The sequence below is a fragment of the Hemibagrus wyckioides genome, linkage group LG18 (genome assembly GCF_019097595.1).
Source record: "Hemibagrus wyckioides isolate EC202008001 linkage group LG18, SWU_Hwy_1.0, whole genome shotgun sequence".
Classification (NCBI taxonomy): domain Eukaryota; kingdom Metazoa; phylum Chordata; class Actinopteri; order Siluriformes; family Bagridae; genus Hemibagrus; species Hemibagrus wyckioides.
Genome location: NC_080727.1, coordinates 20865131 through 20892724, shown reverse-complemented (window position 1 = coordinate 20892724; position 27594 = coordinate 20865131). Strand labels below are relative to the sequence as shown.

The 27594-nt window shown below is 41.4% G+C and overlaps 1 protein-coding gene across 2 annotated transcripts in view; it reads right to left on the bottom strand.

The window, feature by feature from the left end:
• pcxa (pyruvate carboxylase a) overlaps positions 1-27594 on the bottom strand; it is a 162548-nt gene that overhangs the window by 24586 nt on the left and 110368 nt on the right. For both annotated transcript variants that reach the window (XM_058415127.1, XM_058415126.1), the window contains exons 11-16: positions 14355-14499; positions 13881-13970; positions 7697-7918; positions 6331-6487; positions 5382-5622; positions 4909-5158 (exon numbers count right to left, since the gene is read on the bottom strand). In XM_058415127.1, coding sequence (XP_058271110.1) covers positions 4909-5158; positions 5382-5622; positions 6331-6487; positions 7697-7918; positions 13881-13970; positions 14355-14499 — 1105 coding nt within the window. The remainder of the gene's footprint in view (positions 1-4908; positions 5159-5381; positions 5623-6330; positions 6488-7696; positions 7919-13880; positions 13971-14354; positions 14500-27594) is intronic.

Genomic DNA, 27594 nt, shown 5'->3' with positions numbered 1-27594 from the left:
GTGATTTTAAGCCATAACACAACGCTCAGTGGTGGAGTCGCCTTGCTCTTTGCTCGCAGTTTTATTCCTTGTTCTTATTCAGTTGAAGAATTTTTAAATGGGAGGCTTTTAAAAGTGAAAACTTTTTATGAGAATGAGGTTTTAGTTTTTATTTGTGTGTACACTCCCACCAGTGCAGTGGAGAGGATGATGTTTTTAGATACTCTGAACAATGTCATTGCTGACTGCAACACTGCAGAAATTTTAATTCTGGGTGGTGATTTTAACTGTACTACAGATATTTTAGACCGGAACCACACAGGACCTCACATGGCTTCCCGTAAGCGTCTGTGGGAGATGGTGGAGGCCCACGAGTTGAGCGACATATGGAGAACTTTTCATAAGAACAAGAGACAGTACACGTGGGCCCATGCCATAGATAACACACTCTCCCTGGCGAGATTAGATCGTTTTTATGGTTTTAAGCATCAGCTGACGTTTTTTACAAAGTGTTTTATTGTTCCAGTAGGTATCTCTGACCACAGTATGGTACAGTGTACTATTACTAAAGAGAAGGTTAAACCTAGGAGTGCCTACTGGCATTTTAACACTGCTCTTTTAGAAGATGCTAATTTTAGGGAGTCTTTTATTTTTGTATGGAATTGTTTTAAACATGAGAAGGCAGCTTTTAGTTCACTTCAGCTGTGGTGGGATGTGACAAAAGCACAAGTCAAAGAATTCTGTCAACAGTACACTCTCAATGTCACAAGAGACATTGTTAGATCTCTGAAAGCTCTGGAGATAGAAATAGTGGAGCTCCAGCGTTTGGAGGCCACTGGAAATCGAGGGCATATTGAAGCCCTCAAACGTAAAAAATCCAAAATGAACGACCTGTTAGACATTACAGCACAGGGGGCGCTGGTCCGCTCACGCTTTAAAAGCACTGCTGAGATGGATGCTCCTTCAAAGTTCTTTTTCAGTTTAGAGCAGAAGAATGGACAGAAAAGATTTATACATGCTGTGCAAACAGAATCAGGGGATCTCGTATCTGAGCCCACTGAAATTCGCCAGCAGACAGTAAGCTTCTACTCGAAGCTGTACAGCAGTGAGTGGTCAGGGGCACAAGCGGTGGAGGACAGCTTCCTCATGGACCTGCCAAAGCTCTCTGAGCAAGCGGCGAGAGAGCTAGACAGGGAGCTGACACTGGAGGAGGTTCATGAGGCTCTCCAGGGGATGGAGAATGGACGGGCGTCAGGTATAGACGGTCTCCCTGTCGAGTTCTACAAGGCATTCTGGGCCGTCATAGGGCAGGACGTGCTAGATGTCCTACGGGACAGCGTACAGAGAGGTGAACTCCCGTTGAGCTGCAGGAGGGCCGTCCTGACCCTGCTACCGAAGAAGGGAGACCTGACCCACCTGAAAAACTGGCACCCGGTCTCACTACTGTGCACTGACTGCAAGCTGCTCTCAAAAGCATTAGCCTCGAGACTGACTAAGGTAATGGAGCAGCTCATTCATCAGGACCAGACGTACTGTGTGCCTGATAGGTCCATATTCGATAATGTGTATCTAATTTGTGACATTTTGGACGTCTCTAGGCTATTGGGCTTAAAAACTGGTCTGATTTCTCTAGATCAGGAAAAGGCTTTTGACCGGGTTGAACATGAATATTTGTGGAAGGTGCTGGAAGCCTTCGGGTTCCAGGTTTTATAGCCATGATCAAGGTGTTGTACAGTAACATTGAGAGTGTACTGAAGGTTAACGGTGGTTTATGTGCTCCTTTTAGAGTGTACAGAGGGATCAGGCAGGGCTGTTCCCTCTCTGGAATGTTGTACTCTCTAGCTATTGAACCTCTCTTAAATAAGCTAAGAAGTAATCTCTCTGGTTTTAATATGCCACATGCTAATGCCTCAATATGTTTATCAGCTTATGCAGATGATCTGGTAGTGATGATAAACACACAAAATGATGTCAATGTTTTAACTGATATTTTAAATGACTTTCAAATTTTATCCTCCACCAAGGTTAACTGGTCTAAAAGTGAAGCCATTTTAGTTGGGGAGTGGGGAGGTGGGCAACCGTCACTACCAGGAGGCTTAGCGTGGAAAAGAGGTGGTTTTAAATACTTGGGTGTCTACCTGGGGAACAATGAGTTTTTAAGTAAAAACTGGGAAGGTTCTGTAGAGCACGTGAAGGGCAGACTGAGCAGGTGGAAGCGGCTGGTTCCAAAGATGTCCTACAGGGGGAGAACGCTGGTCATCAACAACCTCGCCGCGTCGTCCCTCCGGCACAAGCTGGCATGCGTGGATCCGCCGCCGAACCTGCTGGCAAACATCCAGGCCCTGCTGGTGGACTTCTTCTGGGACGGTCTACACTGGATTCCACAGTGTGCGCTTCATCTGCCAAAGGAGGAAGGAGGACAGGGGCTGGTCCAGCTGTCCAGCAGAGCCGCAGCCTTCCGCCTCCACTTCATCCAGAGACTCCTCACTGGACCCGGAGGCTTAGTATGGAGAGCAGCAGCCAGTGGACTACTACGCACAGTTCAAGGACTGGGGCTGGACAGAGCGTTGTTTTTAATGGACACAAAAATGCTGGACATTTCTGGACTACCAGCCTTTTACCGTGGATTTTTTAAAATTTGGAACTGTTTTAAGAAACAAAACAAGGGCTGTAGAACGCTACACTGGCTGCTGGAGGAACCTCTGGTGTACGGCAGGAGACTGGACATCTCCAGTGTGACCGTGCACTGTCCAGAACTCTCATCTCCTCAGGGATTATAACGCTCTGGGAGCTTGTGAACATCGCGGGGTCGGACTTGTCGAGGGCAGAGGACCTGGCAGCGCGTATGGGACTGCGGTCCCTGCGTGTTGTCAATCAGCTCCTACACCGCTGGAACTCTGCATTGACATCAGAGGAGCGTGTTCAGCTAATGGACTATTCACACACAGAGACTGGTCCTACAGAGGACGAACCCTTTCCCCAGCTGAACATCTCTCCTGACCTCGACGGGTGTGCGGGCCCCCTCCTGGAGTGCCGGGGTGAAGGGGAGATGGACTTTGGGTCAGTGTCGGGGAAGCTGCTCTACAGAGCGTGTGTAAAGGTTTTAAACAAGAAAAAGCTGAGTGGGAGGGTGGACACCCCATGGAGAAGTGTACATGGTTTTACTGATGATTTTAAACCGGAGTGGACGCACTGTATAAACCACCGTTAACTAAAAAAGCTGCCGACCTTCAATGGAGGATTTTACACTGTATTATCTCTGTGAACTCTTTTATTTCTGTTTTAAATCCTGATATTGCACATGATTGTCCTTTTTGTTCACAGAGAGAAACAGTTTTTCATGCTTTTATTCACTGCTCCAGATTACTTCCACTGTTTGTGTTTTTACGGAGCATTTTAAGGTCTTTTAATGTCTTTTCAGTGTTTTATTTTTGGTTTTAAGTACGTCAGAAAACACCGGTTCAGGTGCCAACTGATTAATTTAAATTAACTAACACAAACACACACACAAAATCTCTCTCTCTTTCCCTCACACAAACACACACACTCTATTTACCTCACACAAACACTCTCTCTCATAAAAACACACACAATCTCTCTCCCTCTCTCACACACTCGCTCTCCCTCTTTCTCTCTCTCCCTCACACACTCATACACACATACACACTCTCTCTCTCTCACACATACTCTCCTCTTTTACACTCATATGCATACTCCCTCTCTCTCACACACAGTTTCACACACACACTCTCTCTCTCTCACATTCTCTCTCTCTCTCACACATTCTCTCTCTCTCTCTCTCTCTCTCTCACACACACACTGTCACTCTCTCTCACATTCTCTTTCTCTCTCTCTCACACACACACACACACACTGTCACTCTCTCTCTCACACTCTCTTTCTCTCTCTCTCTCTCTCACACACACACACACACTCTCTCTCTCCCACACACACTGTCTCTCCCACACACACACACACTCTCTCTCCCACACACACTCTTTCTCTCTCACACTCATACACACACACACCCTTTCTCTCTCTCTCTTTCTCACACTCTCACATGTGGCAACTTGCCAAGCTCATAAGACGAGGTTAAGCACCAGCGGTTGCTGTAATGTCACAATTAAGGAAAGGTCACATGGTCACTCAGCATATCCAAATGATGCCTCGTGCATTCTGACCCTTCCTGCTGCCCTTTTCTTGCCCTCACCCCTACGCAGTCACTTTTCCTCCACACTCGCCTTCTCTCTCCCCACGCAGTCTTTCTCTCCCTGGCTCATGTGCATGCTCTGTGCTGCCGTGTTCTGTTCAGGAGCTGGTTCTGTAACGGCTGACATTCTTCATCCCGGCTCGCCCTCGGAGAGGTGGAGAATGTGAACGCAAAAAAAAGGGAAAGAAAAGCTGCAAAAATTACACAAACAGCCACAAGTGCATGTGGTTATGAAAATGGGATGACTGGAGTGTGCGTGGTTATCTGAATTGGGCCACTTGGGCTGATTGGGGTGCTTTAGTACAGGCGACATTAAAGCAGGGGTAAGTGTGCTTCTGTAACAACCAAGAGGCTGCAACAAATGTTTACAATATAAGAGTGAATCTGTTCCCCAAAAAAACCCTTACACACACAGATAGATAGATCCACTGCATGAGGATGTTGATAATACAGCTTCGTATAAATAAAAAATTTTTTAAAAATACATTTAGAGGGCAGAGCTCATTTCTGGGCCAGAAAAGAAAAAAAAAAGAAAAAGAAATACAAAATACAAAAATCCACTGGCTGACGATGATGATGATGATGATGATGAAGCTACTCATCCTTCTTAAGGGTATTTGGAATATACGATTATAAAGTTCTAAAAAAAAAAAAAAAAAAAAATGCAAAGTAACAAACTGCACCTTTAAAGAAAGGTCCAAGCGCTCAGCCGGTCTCACCTGTGTCGTGTTTGTTTCCCTTGGTGCAGGCGACGATGGCGCCCATGCTGGGCTGGGAGGTCATGCCAGCCATGGAGTCCACTGCGACGTCCACGATGTCAGCTCCGGCTTCCGCACACGCCAACATGGCTGCCACACCGGCGCCCGCCGTGTCGTGAGTGTGCACGTGAATGGGCGTGTCCGGAAAACGGTCCCTCAGTGCACCAACCAGCAAGCGGCTTGCTTCTGGTTTCAGCAACCCGGCCATATCCTGGAGCAAATCAGAGAAAGAGGATAGAGATTGTTACAGAGTGTGTGTGTGTTTTTAAATGAGACAGACAGTAGATCAGCAGGGTATTATATGAGTGGGTGGCAAAAGCACCACTGAGGACAGCGTGTGAAAGGGACCGTAAGGAATATAAGGAACAGGAAGAACTTCAGAACAGTGAAGATGAAGATGATGTTCATCATACTTAGAACTAAAGAGCTTGTACCTTTATGCAAAGTATATGCGTTCCAGCCTTCACGAGTTCTTCAGCCAGCTTCATATAGTAATCCAGCGAGTATTTCTGTCTCATGGGGTCAGAGACGTCGCCCGTGTAAGAGATGGCCGCTTCCACCACACCCCCCGCTGCCCCGGCCGCCTCCATCCCCAGCAGCATGTTGGGAAGGTAGTTCAGAGAGTCAAAGACACGGAAGATGTCCATGCCGTTCTCTTTGGCCACTTCGCAGAACCTGGAACCAAGTCATCATGTCAGGGACCATTCATGTCACTACAGTGTAGAATTAAACAACTAGGAATTTTACGAATTAACATTTTTTTTCATTTAAACACTTTTAGGGTGCTTTCACAGTCTGAATGAGAGCAACATGGATTCTTTTGAGTCATTTGTTAGGTGATCAATCAATCAATCAATAAACAAATAAGTGAGTGAATGAATGAATGAATGAATCGTCAATAAAGCTAAAACTGTCATACCCATATAGATAGATGGACAGATTGATGGACAAACAGACTGACAAATAGACTGACAGACAGACAGACAGACAGATTGATAGACAGACAGATTGACAGACAAATAGACAGACAGTTTGGTACAGGCAGACAGACAGATAGATAGATAGACAGACAGACAGAAAGACTGATAGACAGACAGAAAGATGGACAGACAGGTTTAGCAACTGACAACGGTGGGGGAAAAAATTCCTATGCGACTCGAAATACACAGCAGCTCCGGTTCACTTCCTGCAGCTGAATCCGGTATGGATCACTTTCTCACGTCGTTCCAGTCGAGCGACTCCATCTATCTAACTATCCATCAGATTCTCTTGAATTATTTGCTTCCAATCAAACAGGACCAAACGTGAAAGCACCCTTATGGCCTGGGCTTTCAGTGGTACACTGAAGCCGAGGTGGAGGGTGTGTGGGTGCGTGGTGCTGACTTGTAGACTGCATTGTCGGGGTAGTTTGTGTATCCCACAGCGTTGGCTCCTCTCAGAAGCATCTGGAAGGGAACATTGGGGATGAGGGAACGGAGCTCCTGCAACCTCTTCCAAGGACACTCGCATAAGAAGCGCATTGCCACATCAAATGTAGCACCTGGAGAAAAGTGGTACAGACATAACTCTTTGTTTAATTCTTTCCTTTTAAACCATACCATGATATACCATAAACATCTCTATTTTCTATTTCTCCTCCTGCTCCTGAGGTAACCTCGGGAACGCATGAATACAAAAACTCCAGTCTAGAAGCACAAACACATGGAGTTTAAGCATCCCTTGAGCATTAGAGCAAGAAAGACAACATTTCTATTAACAACCTGGACAAGTGAACCTTCAGCTAAAGGGTCAAACCTACAACTGCATAATCTGAGCAGAGAGCTCAGTGTGAGGGGAAATTTAATGGGGTGCCCAAAAAAAGAGAGAGAGAGAAGACACAAATCATCCCTTTGACCGTTCCCTTCGGTCATCTTGCGATCGAACCTAATATGTCCAGCATGAATATTTCATTTAAATGTAAATAATTAAGTTGAAATTAAGAGCACTTCTTCGGACCCTTACGGAGGAGCCGCTTATGTGGGAACGCTTTTATTAATAATGCAGAGAAATGTTTAATGGGCAGCACAGAAACTTAAAAGAAAAAAGAAAAGGCCATTTTGGTGAAGGTCAGATTCATTCTAAACAATCGACACATTCATATCGTTACTCTTTATTTGTCACATATACATTACTGCACAGTGAAATCCTTTTCTTCGCATATCCCATCCTTGGGGGTTAGGGTCACAGTGCAGGGTCAGCCATGATGCATTGCCCCTTGAGCTGGGGGCCTTACCCAAGGGCCCAATGGTGGCTTGAACCCTGAATTTCCAGTCAACGACCCAGCCATAACCACTTGAGCTAGCACCACACAGTAAGTAGTGGTCATAACACTTTATAACATCAAATTTCCCTTTGCATAGCGGACTATGATGAGATACAATGTGTTATAATGTGTTTATAAGTAGTTACTTACATCGTTATGACAGAATATCATCATCATCATCATATCTCCTCATATCACTGTCCACTATGTGAAGAGAGAATTGATAATATAATTTTATAAAACGAATATAATGCCTTATAATCTTTCATAGAAAGGGTTACAGACCCCCCACCAATCATCGTCACTACCTGAAGGGTATCTAGAATAAAGCATGAAGCAAAAGTCTTCATTATTAATAATCCAATGAAAAAGGCTACCGGTGAAAGCTGTGCAATAAAAAATAAATAAATAAATAGCTTGAGAAAGAGTTAGAAATGGATGACGTACCTCCCCAGTTTTCCAGGCTGAAGAGGCTGCTGAAGTTGTGAGCCACGAAAGGTGAAATCTTTTTAAGGTCATGAGTGCGCACCCGAGTGGCCAGGAGAGACTGGTGGGCATCTCTGAAGGTCGTGTCCATCAAAAGCAGACCTTTGTGTGAGCGCACCGCTTTGGCAAAGCCTTCAGGGCCTTCTTTCAGCAAGACATCTCTAAAACCCGTTGGAGGAGATCCTAGAATGTGTATGTACACACACACACACACACATGTGTACACACACACACACACACAGAGTAATCAATAATACAAACATTACCTGAATCACCGGACTGTAAAGAACCACAAAGTAGAATCATCATCATTTTAATAGCACAATAATTCACATGCATTCTGTACTTGTAGTGGATAGTGTACCCCCCCTTCCTCTATCTCGCTTTCTCTTGCCCTCATGCTTCACCTCTCTCTACCTCTCACTCTTACTCATTCTCCACCTGTCTCTCCCTCTCACTCTCTCGCCTTCTCTCTCTCACTCTCTTACTCTCTCTCTCTCTTCTGCCCTCCCTCTCTCACCTTCTCTCTCTCACTCTTACTTACTCTCTCTCTCTCTCTCTCTCTCCTGCCCTCCCTCTCTCACCTTCTCTCTCTCACTTACTCTCTCTCTCTCTCCTGCCCTCCCTCTCTCACTCACTCTCTCTGTCTCTCTCTCCTGCCCTCCTTCTCTCACTCTTGCTTTTTCTCGCTCTCACATTCTCCAACTGTCTCTCCCTCTCATTCTCTCCTGCCCTCCCACTCTCACTTACTCTCTCTCCCTATCTCTCCACCTCTCTCCCCGTCAGCCTTACTCACTCTGTCTCTCTCCCCAACTGTCTCTCCCTCTCACTCTCTCCTGCCCTCCCTCCCTCCCTCCCTCCCTCTTACTTACTCTCTCTCCCTCTCTCCCTCAGTCTTACTCACTCTGTCTCTCTCTCGCTCACTCACTCCCCCCCCCCTCTCTCTCCCCTCTCTCTTTCTCTATCTCTCTCACACACACACACCTGGATTGGTCTCTGCAAGCCACACATTGATATTTCTGTACCCATCACGCAATTTTAAATCAGTCGATGCAAACATGACACTACAACACAAACAATGTGAGCTTTGTTTGCACCAGAAGAACCTTTCGATAAGCAAACCTTAATATCATTATAATTTTTGAGAACTTTCTCATTAGAAAATAAAAGATAAATAATAACAATGCTTAAAAAAAACATCAGAAAGTTGTCATGGACATGCCTGATATAATCCTGAGCCTATATATGCAATATTCTGCAAGATGTCACGCAACACTGGAAGAAAATAAAAATATGACACAAAAATAGGAAATATGCAAAACATGATCTAATATTGTGTCATTCCATTCTGTCAAACATGATTTAACAAGAAATCGCACACTTTTGTAGCATATCCCGTTCTCTTTAAGGACACAAAACAAAACAATGATGTTCAGCGAAACTGCATGAGAGATTGCAAATGTTCCTGAACTAACAATCTACCGCCGGGGTTGCAGAACGACATCTGGAGGTCTGTAAAGCTGCTTCGTGACAATATTTCTAAGTTGTGTACAACCAGAGGAGGCTGAAAATAAGAGAGCTTGACAAAAAGTGCCATAAGGGAAGGAGAAATTATGAATATAAGCGCTAAAAAAAGGTCAAATAATTCTTGCAAATAAACACTGATGGTGAAGTTGACGGTAAAATCAATACTCTGCCTTCTGGTATTTTTCTTTGTGTTAGAAAGTGATAACTTTTTGTGGTTAATGCACCATTTTTGTGGCACAAATGATCAAATTATAGGTTTATCTAAAGGAAAACTGCATCATAAACTCAGTTCCAATTGAAATATTAATTTATTCACGCTGTATATTCATTATTCTTGTGGTTGTGTGATGTGACAGGAAGACACTGCCAGCACATTTACTCTCAAGCTTTGCTTTTACAGCCTAAAAAAGGAAAATAGCACAGGCATATTTTCTCATTCTTCAACGGTGTTCAATGTCGTAATGAGAAATCCGATGCAGAAGAAATGGAGATAACGAAAGCCTGAGGAAAAATGTCCAGAATTCAATACGATGCGTGGCTTTATTATTAACAAACTCTGCTTGGCTAGGGTTATGACACAGTGAAGCTGGAGAGCACTGTATAAGGTTTGTGTCGAGACATAGAGATGAATATTTTAACTCGACCTCCTGGCCATGGTCGATCATGCCTCAACCTCTGCAATCCATGTCATTAATCATGAGTTAAGGCTGACCGAGGAAACTAAACCCTAAGATGCGCCAAGACGAACTGGTATGTGGTAGCCATATTGTTTCGAAATGTATGAACGTTATTGAGGTTTAAACTCTGATTATTCCAACTAGCCAAAAATCCTTAGAGTAGCTCACTGTAACGAACGAGACGGCCAAAAAACCCTGAAGGTGTGCTGTGGGATCTGGCAGCAAGATGTTAGCAGCAGATCCTTTAAGTCCTATAAGATGCGAGGTGGGGCCTCCATGGATTGTACTTGTTTGTCCAGCACATCACACAGATGCTCGATTGGATTGAGATCTGAGAAATTTAGAGGCCAAGTCAGCTCCACAAACTAGTTGTTGTGTTCATCAAACCATTCCTGAAGGATTTTTGCTTTGTGGCATGGTGCATTATTCTCCACATCCACATGGATGGCAGGACACAAGGTTTCCCAGCAGAACATTGCCCAAAGCATGATACTGCCTCCGCCGGCTTGTCTTCTTCACATAGTGCATCCTGGTGCCATGTATTCCCCAGGTAAGGGACACACACTCACCCAGCTATCTACGTGATGTAAAAGAAAACGTGATTCAGTAGATCAGGCCACCTTCTTCCACTGATCCGTGGTCCAGTTCTGATGCTCACATGCCCGTTGGTGCTTTCGGTGGTGCACAGGGGCCAGCATGGGCACCCTGAATGGTCTGCAGCTATACAGCCCCATACACAACAAACTGCGATGCACTGTGTATTCTGACACCTTTCTATCAGAACCAGAATTACCTTCTTCAGCAATTTGAGCAACAGTAGCTCATCTGTGGGATCAGATCACATGGGCCAGCCTTCGTTCCCCACGTGCGTCAGTGACCCTTGGCCGCCCATGACCCTGTCGCTGGTTCACCACTGTTCCTTCCTTGGACCACTTTTGAAAGATACTGACCACTGCAGACCGGGAACACCCCACAAGAGCTGCAGTTTTGGAGATGCTCTGATCCAGTGGTCTATCCATCACAATTTGGCCCTTTTGGTCAAACTCGCTCAAATCCTTACGCTTGTCCATTTTTCCTGCTACACATCAACTTTGAGGACAAAATGTTCACTTGCTGCCTAATATATCCCACCCACTAACAGGTGCCATGATGAGGAGATCATCAGTCTTATTCACTTCACCTGGCACTGCTCACAATGTTTTTCTTGATCGGTGTATATAAGCATAATGACTGATACTGACCAAGACAGGACAAACATATATAGAGCGGCACATCAAGGAAAAACAAGGGACAGGTGAGGGCATGGCACCACCAATGTAGAAATAGCACAATAATAATAAATAAACCACTTGCCAAAACCCCCTAGGGGTCTGACAAGGAACTGTCCCAATAACTCCAGACACTCACAAGTAGGTTTAACATCATGAAAGATTTATAAAGATGAAGGTAAACAGTCTGAATAGTAAATTTCTTCACCAAGGAATTGTTAGTATATAGAATTTTGTCTCATCTTTGAGCCAAAACATTTAAATGGTGAAGTACAGTACAGCCATGCAGGTCCTGCAGGAATATTCTGCACTGTCCAGCAAAGATATTCTCTCCATAGCATACCTGGACCATTAATAAGTATTGGACACCACTGAAAACCAAATAATGAGGTCTGCTGAAAATAATCAGCAAGATGGATCAAATTTAATAATAAAGAGTTCACCACTGGATTTCATTATCGATTAGTTGACATTATGATGTACACTGTGGCAAGCACATCATTTCCTTTAGAATAAAACATCTGAGAAAGTGGTCCAGTCAGTAATCTGTCTTTAACAAAAAGATTGTCTCACTTCAAGGTAAAACTATTAACACTAGTCATTAACACACTGTATTTTTGCATTTGCATATTTTATTCATAATTGATATCCCGCATTAATAATGCATGTAAGTGAAACAGAATAACGCATTACGCAGGGTTCGGCTGCAGCATCCGCACCAGCTGTCTGATCAATTAGTTTTTATACTGCAGTAATGCTACATCGTTTGATTTTATTATTGTACACAGTGTACTTGTGTTAGAAAAATATCAGCGAGAATCAAGGGGAAGGTGTACAAGACAGTGGTGAGACCGGATATGCTATATGGTTTAGAGACAGTGTCACTGAGGAAGAGACAGGAGTCAGAGCTGGAGGTAGCAGAGCTAAAGATCTTGAGGTTCTCTTTGGGAGTGACACGGCTGGACAGGATTAGGAACGAGTACATCAGAGGGATGGCTCATGTTGGACGTTTGGGCGACGAAGTTAATTAGAGGCCAGATTAAGATGGTATGGACATGTTCAGAGGAGGGACAGTGAGTATATTGGTAGAAGAGGAGCTGCCAGGCAGGAGGCAAAGAGGAAGGCCAAAGAGGAGGCATATGGATGGAATAAATGAGGATATGAAGCTAGTGGGTTCAAGTGTTGAGGATGCAGAAGATAGGGATAGGTGGAGAGAGATGACTTGCTGTGGCCACTGCTGAAGGGAAAAGCCGAAAGAAGAAGAAAAATGTACATAGTGTACTGTATATTTTTTAGTACACATCGAGTCATTAGGTCACCATCCTGCTTTTGGTTCACATCGATGCTGCTGAAAGATGATTCCGAATCGATTCCCTGAATTGAGGCATTGAAATCCGAATAAGAGATTAGAAAAAAGACGCAGCTTGTGTACACATGGGAAGCAAAATTTATTTAGCATTTCAGTTAGCGGGACAGCTAAGGAATAACATTACAGACCAGGGATTTCCAATCTTATCCACAACAGCCTGGTGTGTGTGCAGGTTTTCAGACCAATAAAGCAGGAGCTACACCTCATTCCACCTGTTTAATCAGTAGATCTTAGCTTTCAGTAGACTCAGGTGTGGCTTCTGCTCAGTTGGAATGAAAACATGCACCACACCGGCCCTTCGTGGATAAGATTGGACACCCCTGCTATAGACTATAGCGAGTAGACTGGAATTGAACAAATCAGCAAATCAGAAATTACAGGGAACCCCATACAGTGACTGCGATTATTGGTCTATTTGATCACACTGATGTGTAGCTGCAAAAATGTGTGGAACCAATTACATTTAAAATAAAATAAAATAAAATAAATAAAATAAATAAAATAAAAAATGTAAATATTTTAAATAAATAAATACAATAAAAAAAATTGTTTAAAAAAAAAAAAATCTTGTATTATTTTGTGTGCATGATTTTTGCACCAATATTCTTTCATATTACATCCTGACAGATTAGCTAGCCGTCAGTAATATTGCATTTCGTAACTGACCTGTTATTCAATAATGCTTAATTTCTGTAGTTGTATTTGTTAAAGAAAAAATATACAAATATTTTATAAGGAATATTTTTTTGTATTTAGTACTTTCGATTATTTTTATTGATTCGTATATTCATTTTTCAACAGATTAATTAAAATAATTAGTTTCAGCCCTGAACATTAATTTTAATGATACAGATGAAGCATAGAATGTTGGATCAGAAGGTAACCATCTGTAAAGTAGGATTCCAGATGTAAGATGAATGATTTTATATACAGATGTATTTATAATTGGATTTAAATGCATCTATTCTTTCTTGTGTGTTAACATTTCTATAGTAACACAGGGACTCTTACACAGGAATTGGTATGACAGATGCTCCACATCTTTTAAAACTAATAATCAACAGATTTTTACACTGATAACGCATGTGGTGCTGTTTTTTTGTTTGGAGACATTTCATTAACATTAAAGGAAGGAGTCTTACAGTATGTTGTTAGTATGCTGGAGAGGACGAGAGGAGTTTGTGTTTTTCTGGTTTCTCAGTAGAATGACAAGGGACTGGGATTGAACGTTAATTTCGTCTGAGTGGATCTGCACAGAGTTCATATTGACAGAACGCATGTGTGCGTGTAGGTGCATTGCTTACCGAGAGGCACCGATGGGACGACTGGATCAATGGAGGAAGGCTTAGCCTTTACGGGGATGGGAGTCGTTGGTCCATTCACCATGACATGACCTGAGATTAGAAAAGAAACACACACACATTTAGACAGCCAGCAGACATCCTGCTGCATCCGACAGAAAGTTCAAAGCTACAGCTGTTTTATCTAAAGGCCAGCCAGGAAAAGCTTGATACGACGAGCCAGCCAGCTTTAAAATATGATCTGAAGAACCTAAGCATCAATATGAAGATGAAAGTCAAGAAAAACAGCTTCCAGGAGAAGTTTCCATTAAAATAAACGTGTATCGATCTCATGCAGTGAAAGCTTTTGATCATATGCATTTGCTTTCTCCAACACGCCGTATTTCGTGACCTTGACCGCTCAAACATCGCTGGATTAAACTACGGTTAGAAAAATGTGTCAGTCGGGAAAAATCTGTTACGTTCGTGTCATCTTACCCAGATAATGTAGGAGTTTCTGGGCTCGGTTCTGAACAGGTTTGAGGTTGAAAAGGTCCTGGTTCTCGTCGATGAACTGCGTGTCCACGGTGCCGTAAAGAAACTGGTCGTTATTCAAGACGTTCTGGAGGAATGGGATATTTGTCTGTCGGGAAAGATAAAAAAACAGGTTGAAATAGTGGTTCCAATGAGATATTGCTGAGCGGAGCACAAGCTGAGAGCTCTAGACACAACACACGCTGCAGAGAGACATAACACTCTGCTCAGGTGCTAATGCTTCTATACGGGCAAATGAGGCCTTTTAGGGTGTAAGCCTAAAATCAATACCATTATCTAAACACTCAATGCGCCTTCCATCACACAGCATTTTCTGCATGTGTGTGTGTGTGCGTGCAAATGTGAATGAAGAAGGTATATTGGAGTCTATAAATTGCACAAACAAAGAGAAATAACATCGCTTCCTACAGAAATGAAAGCTGTTTAACTAGCAGCGGCTTGTGACCATAGATTTTAACGGAGGTCGAACAGGATTAAGTCCTGAAAGGCTATCGCACTAACTCTGTAGTTAAGATTCAGCAGCACAGTCATCCAGCATACGGCCTAGCAGCCCGCTCTAAACACTCGCTTTAACCATTGAGAACTTTAGTTTGACACAGCAGACGGGTTTCCCTTTGCCATCAGCCAGGAATAACAAGTTTCAGCAAAATAACTAGCCCAAGAGCATCTCAAACACCACAGAGAAGACCTGAGAGTAGCCCGAATAAAGAGAGCATTGAAAAGAGACACATTTGCTTCTTTTCACAGCCTTTGCGTGGGAAAAAAAGGTCACCATGGTGCACACATGGTGAATTACTGTACAAATATTATCTCCACAATCCCGCTTTCTCTCTACCGGTCTTTGTAACACATCTTATAATAGAAATAGTCCTGTGAATCATAGACACACTGTCTGCCCATATACTTTGCTTTTTGTTTTGTTTAGTTCAGATTCTTATACTGTAAAAATATCTTGCTCGGGGCAGCGGGAGTCCTGGCTCAATGGGCCTCTGTGAGCGCTTCCTATCACAGGTCCCATATTAGGAAATGGCAATAATAATTCTATGGAGCCAAATAAGCAGTGACCACAAATCAGCTTAATATCTGTGAAATAAAGCATTTTTTAATGTATTGGTCAGACAAAAAGGTTATTAGCATTGCAAAAGAATTTAAAATATATAGACTTGTGAATAAGAACTTATTGATGATAAACTTTTGCTGAACAGCTAGAATATTATATAGTGTATATACTGTGTGTATGTAGATAGATAGATAGATGGATGGATGGATAGATAGATAGATAGATAGATAGATAGATAGATAGATAGATAGATAGATAGATAGATAGATAGATAGACAGACAGACAGATAAATAGTCAGTCAGACATACTGACAGACAGACAGACAGACAGACAATCATACTGACAGACAGATAGAGAGATAAATAGACACAGAGACAGATAAACAGACAGATAGATAAATAGAGAGACAGACACATACTTAGATTGATAGATATTTTTCCACCTGTCTCTGTAGACTGGCTATCACTGCTTTCAGTGCTTTTAAAGTTTTATCGCCGTTCATGCTAGATCTGACTTGCTCACTTCTCAGACAGCAAAAGAAAACAGTTCAACTTGAAGAAATGGACAGGAAATGGGATGCAAAATGGCAGTGTGAGAACCTGTTACTAGACCCCTGGACAATTCTTTCCAAGCACCCATCACCTCAGCGTGGGCGGTACAGAGAAAATATTCATTCTAAACATTTAATCCAAACTTTATCTAAAACCAGAGTCTCTACCGAAAAGGAATCCTGATTTATAACTCAGCCTGGTACAACGGCTCATGCAATTATACTGAACTTATAGATGTAAACAAACCAACAAACCAAGGGATAAACGCAAGAAGGAATAAATTAAAAGGTTCTAGCAAGTGGATAATTAGTCTAGATTTGAATCTACACATTAACACTCGTTAAATCTGAGCTATAGGTGTTCATGTAGACCCAGGGGTTTAAGTACTTGGGGTCAACAGTCGAGAGTAATAGAGAGAGAGGGAAAGAGGTAAAGAAGCGAGTGCAGGCAGGTTGGAATGGGTGGAGAAAGGTGTCTGAGTTCTGTGTGATAGAAAAATCTCAGCAAGAATCAAGGGGAAGGAGTACAAGACAGTGGTGAGACCGGCCATGCTGTATGGTTTAGAGGCAGTGTCACTGAGGAAGAGACAGGAGTCAGAGCTGGAGGTAGCAGAGCTGAAGATGTTGAGGTTCTCTTTGGGAGTGACACGGTTGGACAGGATTAGGAACGAGTACATCAGCTCATGTTGGACATTTGGGGGGATGCCAGATTAAGATGGTTTGGACATGTTCAGAGGAGGGACAGTGAGGATATTGGTAGGAGAATGTTGGACATGGAGCTGCCAGGCAGGAGGCAAAGAGGAAGGCCAAAATAGGAGGTATATGGATGGAATAAATGAGGATATGAAGCTAGTGGGTGCAAGTGTTGAGGATGCACAAGATAGGGATAGGTGGAGAGAGATGATTTGCTGTGGCCACCCCTGAAGGGAAAAGCCGAAAGAAGAAGAAGAAGAGGTGTTCATGTAGACTAGCCAAAAAAAACAATAAATAAAAAAAATCAATCTTGTCTTAGTGGTGTATCTATTCCATGTCCTGATAAGTAAATAAGGCTTGTACAATCATACGGTCAGTCAAATTAAACTGTAGGTACAGTTCAGGCAGCTAATTGAAGGTCTGATTGACATGGCAGAGGTTTTAATGCTGTTTGGGATACAGGAGCATGAGGGAGGCTTTCTATAGCATTACAATCACACAACCTGCCCACATCCTGCCAAATACTGCACATCTATGGAGACGGACAACACAAATGGAAGGAAGACAGTAATAACACCACTGGGAAATAATTCTGCCCACTAGCCTCATGGTTTTTACAGTCATGCTGAGCTTTAGCCTTTTTTTTTTTTTTTATAGGGTCTTCTGTTTAACCAGATTTTACTTCAAGATGAGAAAAAAACTCCTGCTGGGACCTTAAGTGTGATCCAGTCAGTCCAGCGAGTTCGGCTTTATGTCTTTTTAATATCATATTTTCATAACTAAGGTTTTTATTTCGTCATGAGAATTGTTTTATTCACAATTTCATGCTTAATGTAGCTTTATGATAGGTTATGATAGATGACAGTAAATGTATAGATTTTATAAACTTTTGCTGAACAGATGGAATATTATATATTTATATGTGTATATGATAGATAGATAGATAGATAGATAGATAGATAGATAGATAGATAGATAGATAGATAGATAGATAGATAGATAGATAGATAGATAGACAGACAGACACAGATAGATAGATAGACAGACAGACACAGATAGATAGATAGATAGACAGACAGACAGACAGACAGACAGACAGATAGATAGACAGACACAGATAGATAGATAGATAGATAGATAGATAGATAGATAGATAGATAGATAGATAGATAGATAGATAGATAGACAGACAGACAAATAGATAGACAGACAGACAGACAAATAGATAGATAGACAGACAGACAGACAAATAGATAGATAGACAGACAGACACAGATAGATAGACAGACAGACAGACAGACAGATAGATAGATAGATAGATAGATAGATAGACAGACACAGATAGATAGATAGATAGATAGATAGATAGATAGATAGATAGATAGATAGATAGACAGACAGACAAATAGATAGATAGACAGACAGACAGATAGATAGATAGATAGATAGATAGATAGATAGACAGACACAGATAGATAGATAGATAGACAGATAGATAGATAGATAGATAGATAGATAGATAGATAGATAGATAGATAGATAGATAGATAGACAGACAGACAAATAGATAGACAGACAGACAAATAGATAGACAGACAGACAAATAGATAGACAGACAGACAGACAAATAGACAGACAGACAAATAGATAGACAGACAGACAGACAAATAGACAGACAGACAGACAGACAGACAGACAGACACAGATAGATAGATAGATAGATAGATAGATAGATAGATAGATAGATAGATAGATAGATAGATAGATAGATAGACAGACAGACAAATAGATAGATAGACAGACAGACAAATAGATAGATAGACAGACAGACAAATAGATAGATAGACAGACACAGATAGATAGATAGATAGATAGATAGATAGATAGATAGATAGATAGATAGACAGACAGACAGACAGACAGACAGACAGACAGACAGACAGACAGATAGGCAGGCGGATAGATAGATAGATAGATAGATAGATAGATAGATAGATAGATAGATAGATAGATAGATAGATAGATAGATAGATAGACAGACAAATAGATAGATAGACAGACAGACAGACAGACAGATAGATAGATAGATAGACAAATAGACAGACAAATAGACAGACAGACAGACAGACAGACAGATAGATAGGCAGGCGGATAGATAGATAGATAGATAGATAGATAGATAGATAGATAGATAGATAGATAGATAGATAGATAGACAGACAAATAGATAGATAGACAGACAGACAAATAGATAGACAGACAGACAGACAGACAAATAGACAGACAGACAGACAGATAGATAGATAGATAGAGATAGATAGATAGATAGATAGATAGATAGATAGATAGATAGATAGATAGATAGATAGATAGATAGACAGAGACAGACAGAGAGACAGACAGAGAGACATACAAATTGATAGACAGACAGACAAGTAGACAGACAGACAGAATTTTGTTTTTTTATTCACAATTTAATGTAGTTTATGATAGCTGACAGTAAAAGCCTTATACCAATACTGACTAACAGCAACCTAACAATACACAAAATACTGTAATGTGATTGGAGTATCATATCACCAAATTCCCAGCCTGATTATCACACACACACAGAAAGTATAGAGGACTGGTGTAATTTAATGCCACTATAAGTATCTCTTTCCTGCTCTAAATAACTGCATCTGTATTTTAGTAGTGAGCAAACTGGAAGACTTTTAATATTAAATATCTCCTTTACTACTACATTCCCAAGAACCACTGAAAAAATCCAAAGCTAGAAATTCCTCTGTTACATCACTCTCGCCTGCAGTTGGTCTCAAATAGAGATTTTTTTTTTTTGCACAGAAAAAACAAACAAGCCAGTAGCGTAACTAAAACCATCACCCTGCGCCACAACCAGGCAGTTACTAAGGATGAACACCGTCTCTGTCTCATCAGCTGACCAGTGACCGCTCAGTCGAATTTACATGACAATTAGAGCCTCCTGCTTGTGTGGCATTATTACATTTCACTTACACTCTGGATTCCACTCTTGGTACACATTTGTGAATTTTTTCTGGAAAATAAAAATAGAACAGTACTCATCCTAATCGTATCTGTATTTGTGTCCATTTAGAACACATTACGTCTTCGTTCCGAATATTGCCTTCGTATTCAATTACATCCGTAAGATAGACGGATAAAGAGAGGGAGAAGAGGCAGAGTGAGAGGAGAGAGACGGGAGGGAGGGAGAGGGAGGGAGAAAGAGAGAGAGAGAGAGGAAAAAGGAAGGGAGGGAGAGAGAGAGAGAGAGAGAGGGAGAATAAGGGAGGGGGGGGGAGAAAGAGAAGGAGGGAGAGAGGAAAAGAAAGAGAGAGAGAGAGAGAGACTCAGCACACTCTGACCCAGATTCCTGTTACTGCAGAACCAATATTATATCCTTCACCACACCACACTACATCAAACCCCAGCCCCCCCTCCTCCTTTAACTCCCACTACACATTAAACAATACAGGACTTGAACACATATAGATATCAAACACCACAGAAACAGAACACAGGACTTGTGCTGAAGAATTTAAAAACTCAACAACCGCATGAAATAAGAGAGAATCAGTCAGGGTCCAGAGACTACAGGAGGAATCTCTTCTTTCTTTAAAAATGATAAAATAAACAAAAACCAACAAGCAAGCAAGAAAGCAAGAAAGCAAGAAAGCAAGAAAGAAAGCAAGAAAGAAAGAAAGAAAGAAAGCAAGAAAGCAAGAAAGCAAGAAAGAAAGCAAGAAAGCAAGCAAGCAAGCAAGCAAGCAAGAAAGCAAGCAAGCAAGCAAGCAAGCAAGCAAGAAAGCAAGCAAGCAAGAAAGAAAGCAAGAAAGCAAGCAAGCAAGCAAGAAAGCAAGCAAGCAAGCAAGAAAGCAAGCAAGCAAGCAAGCAAGCAAGAAAGCAAGCAAGCAAGCAAGAAAGCAAGCAAGCAAGCAAGAAAGCAAGAAAGCAAACAAGAAAGCAAGAAAGCAAGCAAGCAAGCAAGAAAGCAAGCAAGCAAGCAAGAAAGCAAGCAAGCAAGAAAGCAAGCAAGCAAGCAAGAAAGCAAGCAAGCAAGCAAGAAAGCAAGCAAGAAAGCAAACAAGAAAGCAAGAAAGCAAGAAAGCAAGCAAGCAAGAAAGAAAGCAAGAAAGCAAACAAGAAAGAAAGCAAGAAAGAAAGCAAGAAAGCAAGCAAGCAAGAAAGAAAGCAAGAAAGAAAGCAAGAAAGAAAGCAAGAAAGCAAGCAAGAAAGAAAGCAAGAAAGCAAACAAGAAAGAAAGCAAGAAAGAAAGCAAGAAAGCAAACAAGAAAGCAAGAAAGCAAGCAAGAAAGCAAGCAAGCAAGCAAGCAAGCAAGAAAGCAAGCAAGCAAGCAAGAAAGAAAGCAAGCAAGAAAGAAAGAAAGCAAGAAAGCAAGCAAGCAAGAAAGCAAGCAAGAAAGCAAGAAAGCAAGCAAGAAAGAAAGCAAGAAAGCAAGAAAGAAAGCAAGAAAGCAAGCAAGAAAGCAAGAAAGCAAGCAAGCAAGCAAGAAAGAAAGCAAGAAAGCAAGCAAGAAAGCAAGAAAGCAAGCAAGAAAGCAAGCAAGAAAGAAAGCAAGCAAGAAAGCAAGAAAAAGCAAGAAAGCAAGAAAGAAAGCAAGAAAGAAAGCAAGAAAGAAAGCAAGCAAGAAAGCAAGAAAGAAAGCAAGCAAGAAAGCAAGAAAAAGCAAGAAAGCAAGAAAGAAAGCAAGAAAGAAAGCAAGAAAGAAAGCAAGAAAGAAAGCAAGAAAGAAAGAAAGCAAGAAAGCAAGAAAGCAAGCAAGCAAGCAAGAAAAAGCAAGAAAGCAAGAAAGAAAGCAAGAAAGAAAGCAAGAAAGAAAGCAAGAAAGAAAGAAAGCAAGCAAGAAAGAAAGCAAGCAAGCAAGAAAGCAAGAAAGCAAGAAAAAAAGAAAAAGAAAGAAAGAAAGAAAACGTTTTTAAGAAAAAAAAAACAGAAAATCAGAAGAATTTGAGGGGGAAAAAAAAAGAAATAATTGGGGGTGGAGCTGTGTTTAGAATGAACCAATCAGATTTAATTACCATTCAGCCGTCAGTGAAATAATTCTGATTTACCCCGAATAAAGATCAACTCTTTCTGTGGGATTTTCTTCACATCATCTTGATTTGACTCGTCGCTGTAGGCTATTTCTTCCCCCCTCTTTTCTTTTTCATCTGCAAAAGTGCCTCTTTCTCTCGTCTGATGCCAAAAAAGTGTCATTTTTGACAATTTAATTCAAAAAGTCTAAAATTGTCAAAAAGACATCACTTTTTTTGGCCAAAAATGTTTCCCTGACATCCCTAGTAAAAACAGCTAATGATGCTAACGATATAGACTCGTCTAATCTTAACGTTCATTGAAAGATTTTATGACATATTAGAACAAACTTCAATCAACCCTCCCTGCTCCAGGGGCACTGCATCATGGCTGACCCTGCGCAATGACCCCAACCTCCAAAGATGGGATATGCGCAGAAAGAATTTGACTCTGCAGTAATGTATATGTGACAAATAAAGGCTATTTAACTTATTGCTAAATAGTTAATACAGTGGCGTTTTTTTGCATTGATTTAGTATTCATTTTTGGAAGGAGTCTCCAGCGTCAGTGCCTTCTGGAGGTCAAAAGAAAATAAGGTCCTAAAAGTCACATCACACATTCCATTACCTCTCTAACACACTAAGCCTCACTTTCAAGAGAGACAGAGAGAGAGAGAGAGAGAGAGAGGTTTATGAGGACGACTGTTAATAGCTGCTATAATGTAAATAATAACAGGAACAAACCTGTCTATTGGACATTTATTATCATCCAGCACAATTTCTAAACAGATCAGTCTAATATTTCTGGAGAATTGAATCACCACTGGGACATGGAGTGTATACAGAAAAAATAATCCACTTTTATTTTACTCTGACAGCATGCACTGGAATGTTCTATATAATTACTTATTTGTCATTGTAGTGTTTGTAAGCAGTGTGCTTGATACAGTCATGTGTGATGTCTACAGTGTTCAGACACATACATATACACACTATGTGTAATTATTTATATATATATATATATATATATATATATATATATATATATATATATATATATATATATATATATATATATTACACACACACACACACACACATATACACACACACAAGCACTCACGATTCTCCTTGCCAAGATAAACAGCAGTACACCACTAAAAAAAAATATATATATAAGTAAATAAATAAATACTGCCCACTAGCCTTACGTTTTTCACAATGACTGCATCAAGTGGGCGGCAGCTCAGGGAAAAACCTTCGCAGCACAATGCAGTCCTTAAAAGCACACCGAGACTAAAGAGAGCTTCAAGGCCAACCGTTTGCCTAAACAAATGGGCGAAATTAGGCGGAGAACACAGCCAGAGATCTGACAGACCCTATAATAATACAGTATGCAGCTAGCAAGGTATTCATCCAGAGACTCCACTACAGAGCAAAACTAAGAGCAATAATACCACAGAGAAGTTTGCTGGATCACATGAACTGGTCTGCGCTGCAGCTTTCAGAGCCAGGAAGTGCTTAAGAGAGTCGAGCAGAGCTTGAAAGTCTCCGAGGAACACAACGCACCGCTCTTCCATTCAGCGGTCATTAACGTCAATATGAATTGTAAAGAGCATTAAAAGACAAATTAAAAGAGTCGTTTTGTACCTGCGATACGCACCACTTGCTATTACGGAGAGTTATATCATTTAAATGATGGAGAGGAGTTGCCATTCAGTGTGAATTAAGCAGCATTAAGTTTTCACAAATAAATCGTAATAAATGCAGCGATGCTTAAACTGTTAAGCAGGAGGTTCGAATTCCTTTAACATCTCAGCGCTAGCCATGTTTTTTTTTTTTACACCACCACACGGAGAGCACGCTTCGTATTGTGTAAACCATGTAAGGTGAAAACAGTCCTGTTTGGGATTAGATTCTTTTTAAGTATTGACTCAGATCGAAAGACATGACATCATCATCATCATCATCATCATCATATCTTTGAGCCCAGCTAACAATTGCAAGATTATAATGTTGCCAGATTTTATGAACAAATTATATGTTGTCATTACATATAAAATTATATAAAATTATGAGCAGCTGAAATTCTGCCAATAAATAAATAAAAATATGACTCTGCTATACGCGAGCCTACTAGAAATTGTTAACTACCTACAAGTAGTTTCACTTTTTGCAGCAAAGCATTTGTTTTTATATTTAACTCGCAAATCAATACACACTTTTAGTAAAGTGCGCCATGAATAATGCATTTATTCAGCTGTGTAGTAAAATCAAGCACAAATAAGAAATGATGCCACAGTCAACTAACGATCATAACTCGTAATTTCCAACTAGGGAGAAAAAACTTAGAATTTCTACCAAGAACAAGATGATCTCCTCTTGCTGAGCTCAGAGTTCAGCAAGTGAATACAACAGTGGTGGACCGTCAGGGCCAGCAAGGCCTTCTCTGCTGGCCTAAACAGCAGTGATCTGAATCACTGACTTGCATTTTAATATATTTAATATATTTTTCCATGAATGTGTATCAAATTATTCCCAATAGTCTATTCTCTACATTTCATAGCTTTTCTCTCGGTTGTGCTGCTTCCAGTAGTGTATATTTATGATAGTGTATATTTATGATAAGAGTATTTATCCCATCATATTTCAGCCACTGGCTGACATCATGTGTTGCCAGGGTGAAAGAAATCTGCCTTAAGGCCTTCAGAATCAATAGTGCAGGCGCCCGTAGCTTAAAATAAGTGGCAATGAAATTGTTACATTAACCAATCAGATTTCGAGTTGGTGTCACCGGGGCCATCTAGCAGGCATACGATTATGTCAGCAATTTCCTGTCCTTTTCATTGGATAATTGGAGTAGTCAGAGGCAGCGAACCACACAAACTGAATAAAATAAAAATTTTTAACTCACAGTGGCTGACAGAGGAGAAGAAATCGATTTAGTGAAGGCCAGTGAAGGCCTAGGTGTGAAATGCCCGGCCCGCCACTGGAATACAATGAATTAAACACTCAACATGCTGACATGTTTGATTGTTAAATCTACAAGACTGACTATACAGTACAGAGTTTTGAGGCAGAACAAATAACACACCACTGATCAAACTTGGCTGGTTAGCTTGACAAACTTGTTCATGTTTGGTTGTGGTGGTTGTTGGTTTTTTTCCACCCACATTATGCTTGAATGCATGGAGAATGAAGATGATGCAACTATGAGAACTAGCTTCCGATTTCAGAGGTAAGCTGAATGCAGCATAAATTTATAGTTTTACATTTAAATAAACTTCACAACACTTATTTCAGGGGTACCTCCAAGTCATTGTACTGTGATCTCTGCTGACAACACAACTATGCCTAATTGAATACCAAAAAAAAAACCAACCAATTGACCAACCAACCAAACAAAAAAAAAACAGTTTGCACTGGTCAATCTGGTAGAAAGGGAAAACATTTAATTGTTGCTACTAAAGCTGCCTCCTGGATACGTGAATGAAAATTATTTAGATTTTTTTCGAAAAATAAGGCAAAAACCAAGTCATTCGAAAGATTTGTTCAGTAATAAGGTAAGTACGCAGGAAAATAACTAACACCCTGGCAATGATGGGCCCTCCATCCAGTATGTTTTCAGGCAAACTGGTAGCTGATGGAAAACACTCCAGTGTGGTTTTAATTGCGTCAGTGGAGTTTTACGTTTGGTCTCATTTGTTTCAGAAAAGTGCTATCCGGAGTGCTTTTTGTGTTGTATGAAAAGTGGCTCACAAAACACAGATGCTGTAACAATTTGCCAGTCCTAGCTAATAACAGCAAAGTAACTATCTGCCTGCCTAGCTTGCATCTAATCTAATAAATAATACATCTTATGTAGATGTTAGCCTTCACCATTCCTAGGTAGGGAATGGAAATATAAATATATACAAACACACTTATCAGCTGTAACATTAAATCCTCCTGCCTAATACTGTGCAAGTCTCTCAAGTGCTGCCAAAACGGCTTCGAGCCATCGGGGCATGAACTCCTCAAGATCTCTGAAGGTGTGTATTGGTATCTGGCATCAAGATATTAACAGCCGTCCTGTAAGTGTACAGAACTGGTGTCATATTTTCCCCCAGGAAAGCGACATGCACATCCACATGATTAAAGAAAATGTGATCCTTCAGACCAGTCCACCATCTTCCATTAAGTTAAGTTGTCTTTATTTGTCACATATACATTACTGCACAGTGAAATTCATTCTTCGCAAATCCCATACTTGAAGGGTTGTGGTCAGGATGCAGGGTCAGCCATGATGCAGCGCCCCTGGAGCAAGGAGGGTGATGCTCGCATGCCCATTGTATGGTGTAAAGTGTTCAGCATGGTCACTCTGCAGCTATTCAGCTTTATACACAGGAACCTGTAACACACTGTGTGTTCTGACACCTTTCTACCATAGCCAGCATAAGGTTTTAGCAATTTGTACTACTGTAGAGATCTTCTGTGGGATCTGACCACACAGATTAGCCTTCACTCCTTATGTGCATCCGGCCTTGGGCACCTTGTCCACCAGCTGTCCCTTCTTAGACCACTTTTTAAATTTTTTTCTAAAATACTAACCACTGCATACCGGTAACACCCCATAAGACCTGCTGTTTTGGAAATGGTCAGACTCACTTTGGTGTCAATCTGGCTCTTGTCAAAGTCACTCACATTCTTACACTTGCCCAAATTTTTTTGCTTTCAACACAACAACTTTGAGAACTGAGTGCTCACCTGCTGCCTAATACAGTATCCAGGAGTCAGCATCAAGTACCGGACAGACAGGAAGCTATTTAACCGACGGTTCCCTAATGCTGTCACGAATGTCAAGAACACCAATGTCCGAGAGCTTCTTTTTGCTGATGAATCTTTTCTCAATGCTAGTTCTGTATCTGACATGCAGCACAACACAGACTGCTTCTCACTAGCCTGTGATAACTTCGACTTAACCATCAGCATCAAAAAAACTGAAGTATTGTACCAGCCTGCCTCAGGAAAGGAATACGCTGCACCCAAGATACAGGTACATGGCACACACCTGAACACTGTTAAAAAAAAGTTCACATATCTAGGTAGCACCCTGTGCTGAGATGTTCACATCGACAATGAAGTCAAAGCTAATGCTATAGCCAAAGCTAGTGCTGCATTTGGAAGACTACGTCACAATTTCTGGGAGCGCAGAGGCATCCGACTTGCAAACAAACTACAGGTCTACTTGAAGCAGTCATCACCACCCTGTTGTATGCATGTGAAACATGGACTGTATATGCCAGGCATGCCAAAAAGCTCAACCATTTTCACTTGACCTGCCTCAGAAAGCTTATGAACAAGTGGCAAGACAGACACCGAAGTATTCACCAGGGCCAAACATCCCTCTATCTACACTCTACTTCAGAGGTCACAGGTTCACTGGGCAGGCCATGTCGCACACATGCCAGATGTACGACTCCCAAAACAACTGCTGTACGATGAGCCATCATCTGGAAAGCGACACACAGGTGGGCAATGCAAGTGCTTCAAGGACAGTCTAAAAATGTTCCTCAAGGCACTGGGGATATCTTCTGATTCCTGGGAGGAGCTGGCACAAGATCGCACCACTTGGCACCCTGCAGCCAACTAAGGCTTCAAGGAGGCCAAAGCAAAGCATGCCGATGAGTCAAGACGACGGGGTACAATCATCAAGATGAGGGCAGCTTGCACCTCAACATCCGCCAACTTGTGGGAGGTACTTCTGCCCCAAGGTCGACCTAACAAGCCATCTGGGGACTCACAGAAACCAATCTTCTACATAATTTGATATCATGGTCATCTTCGA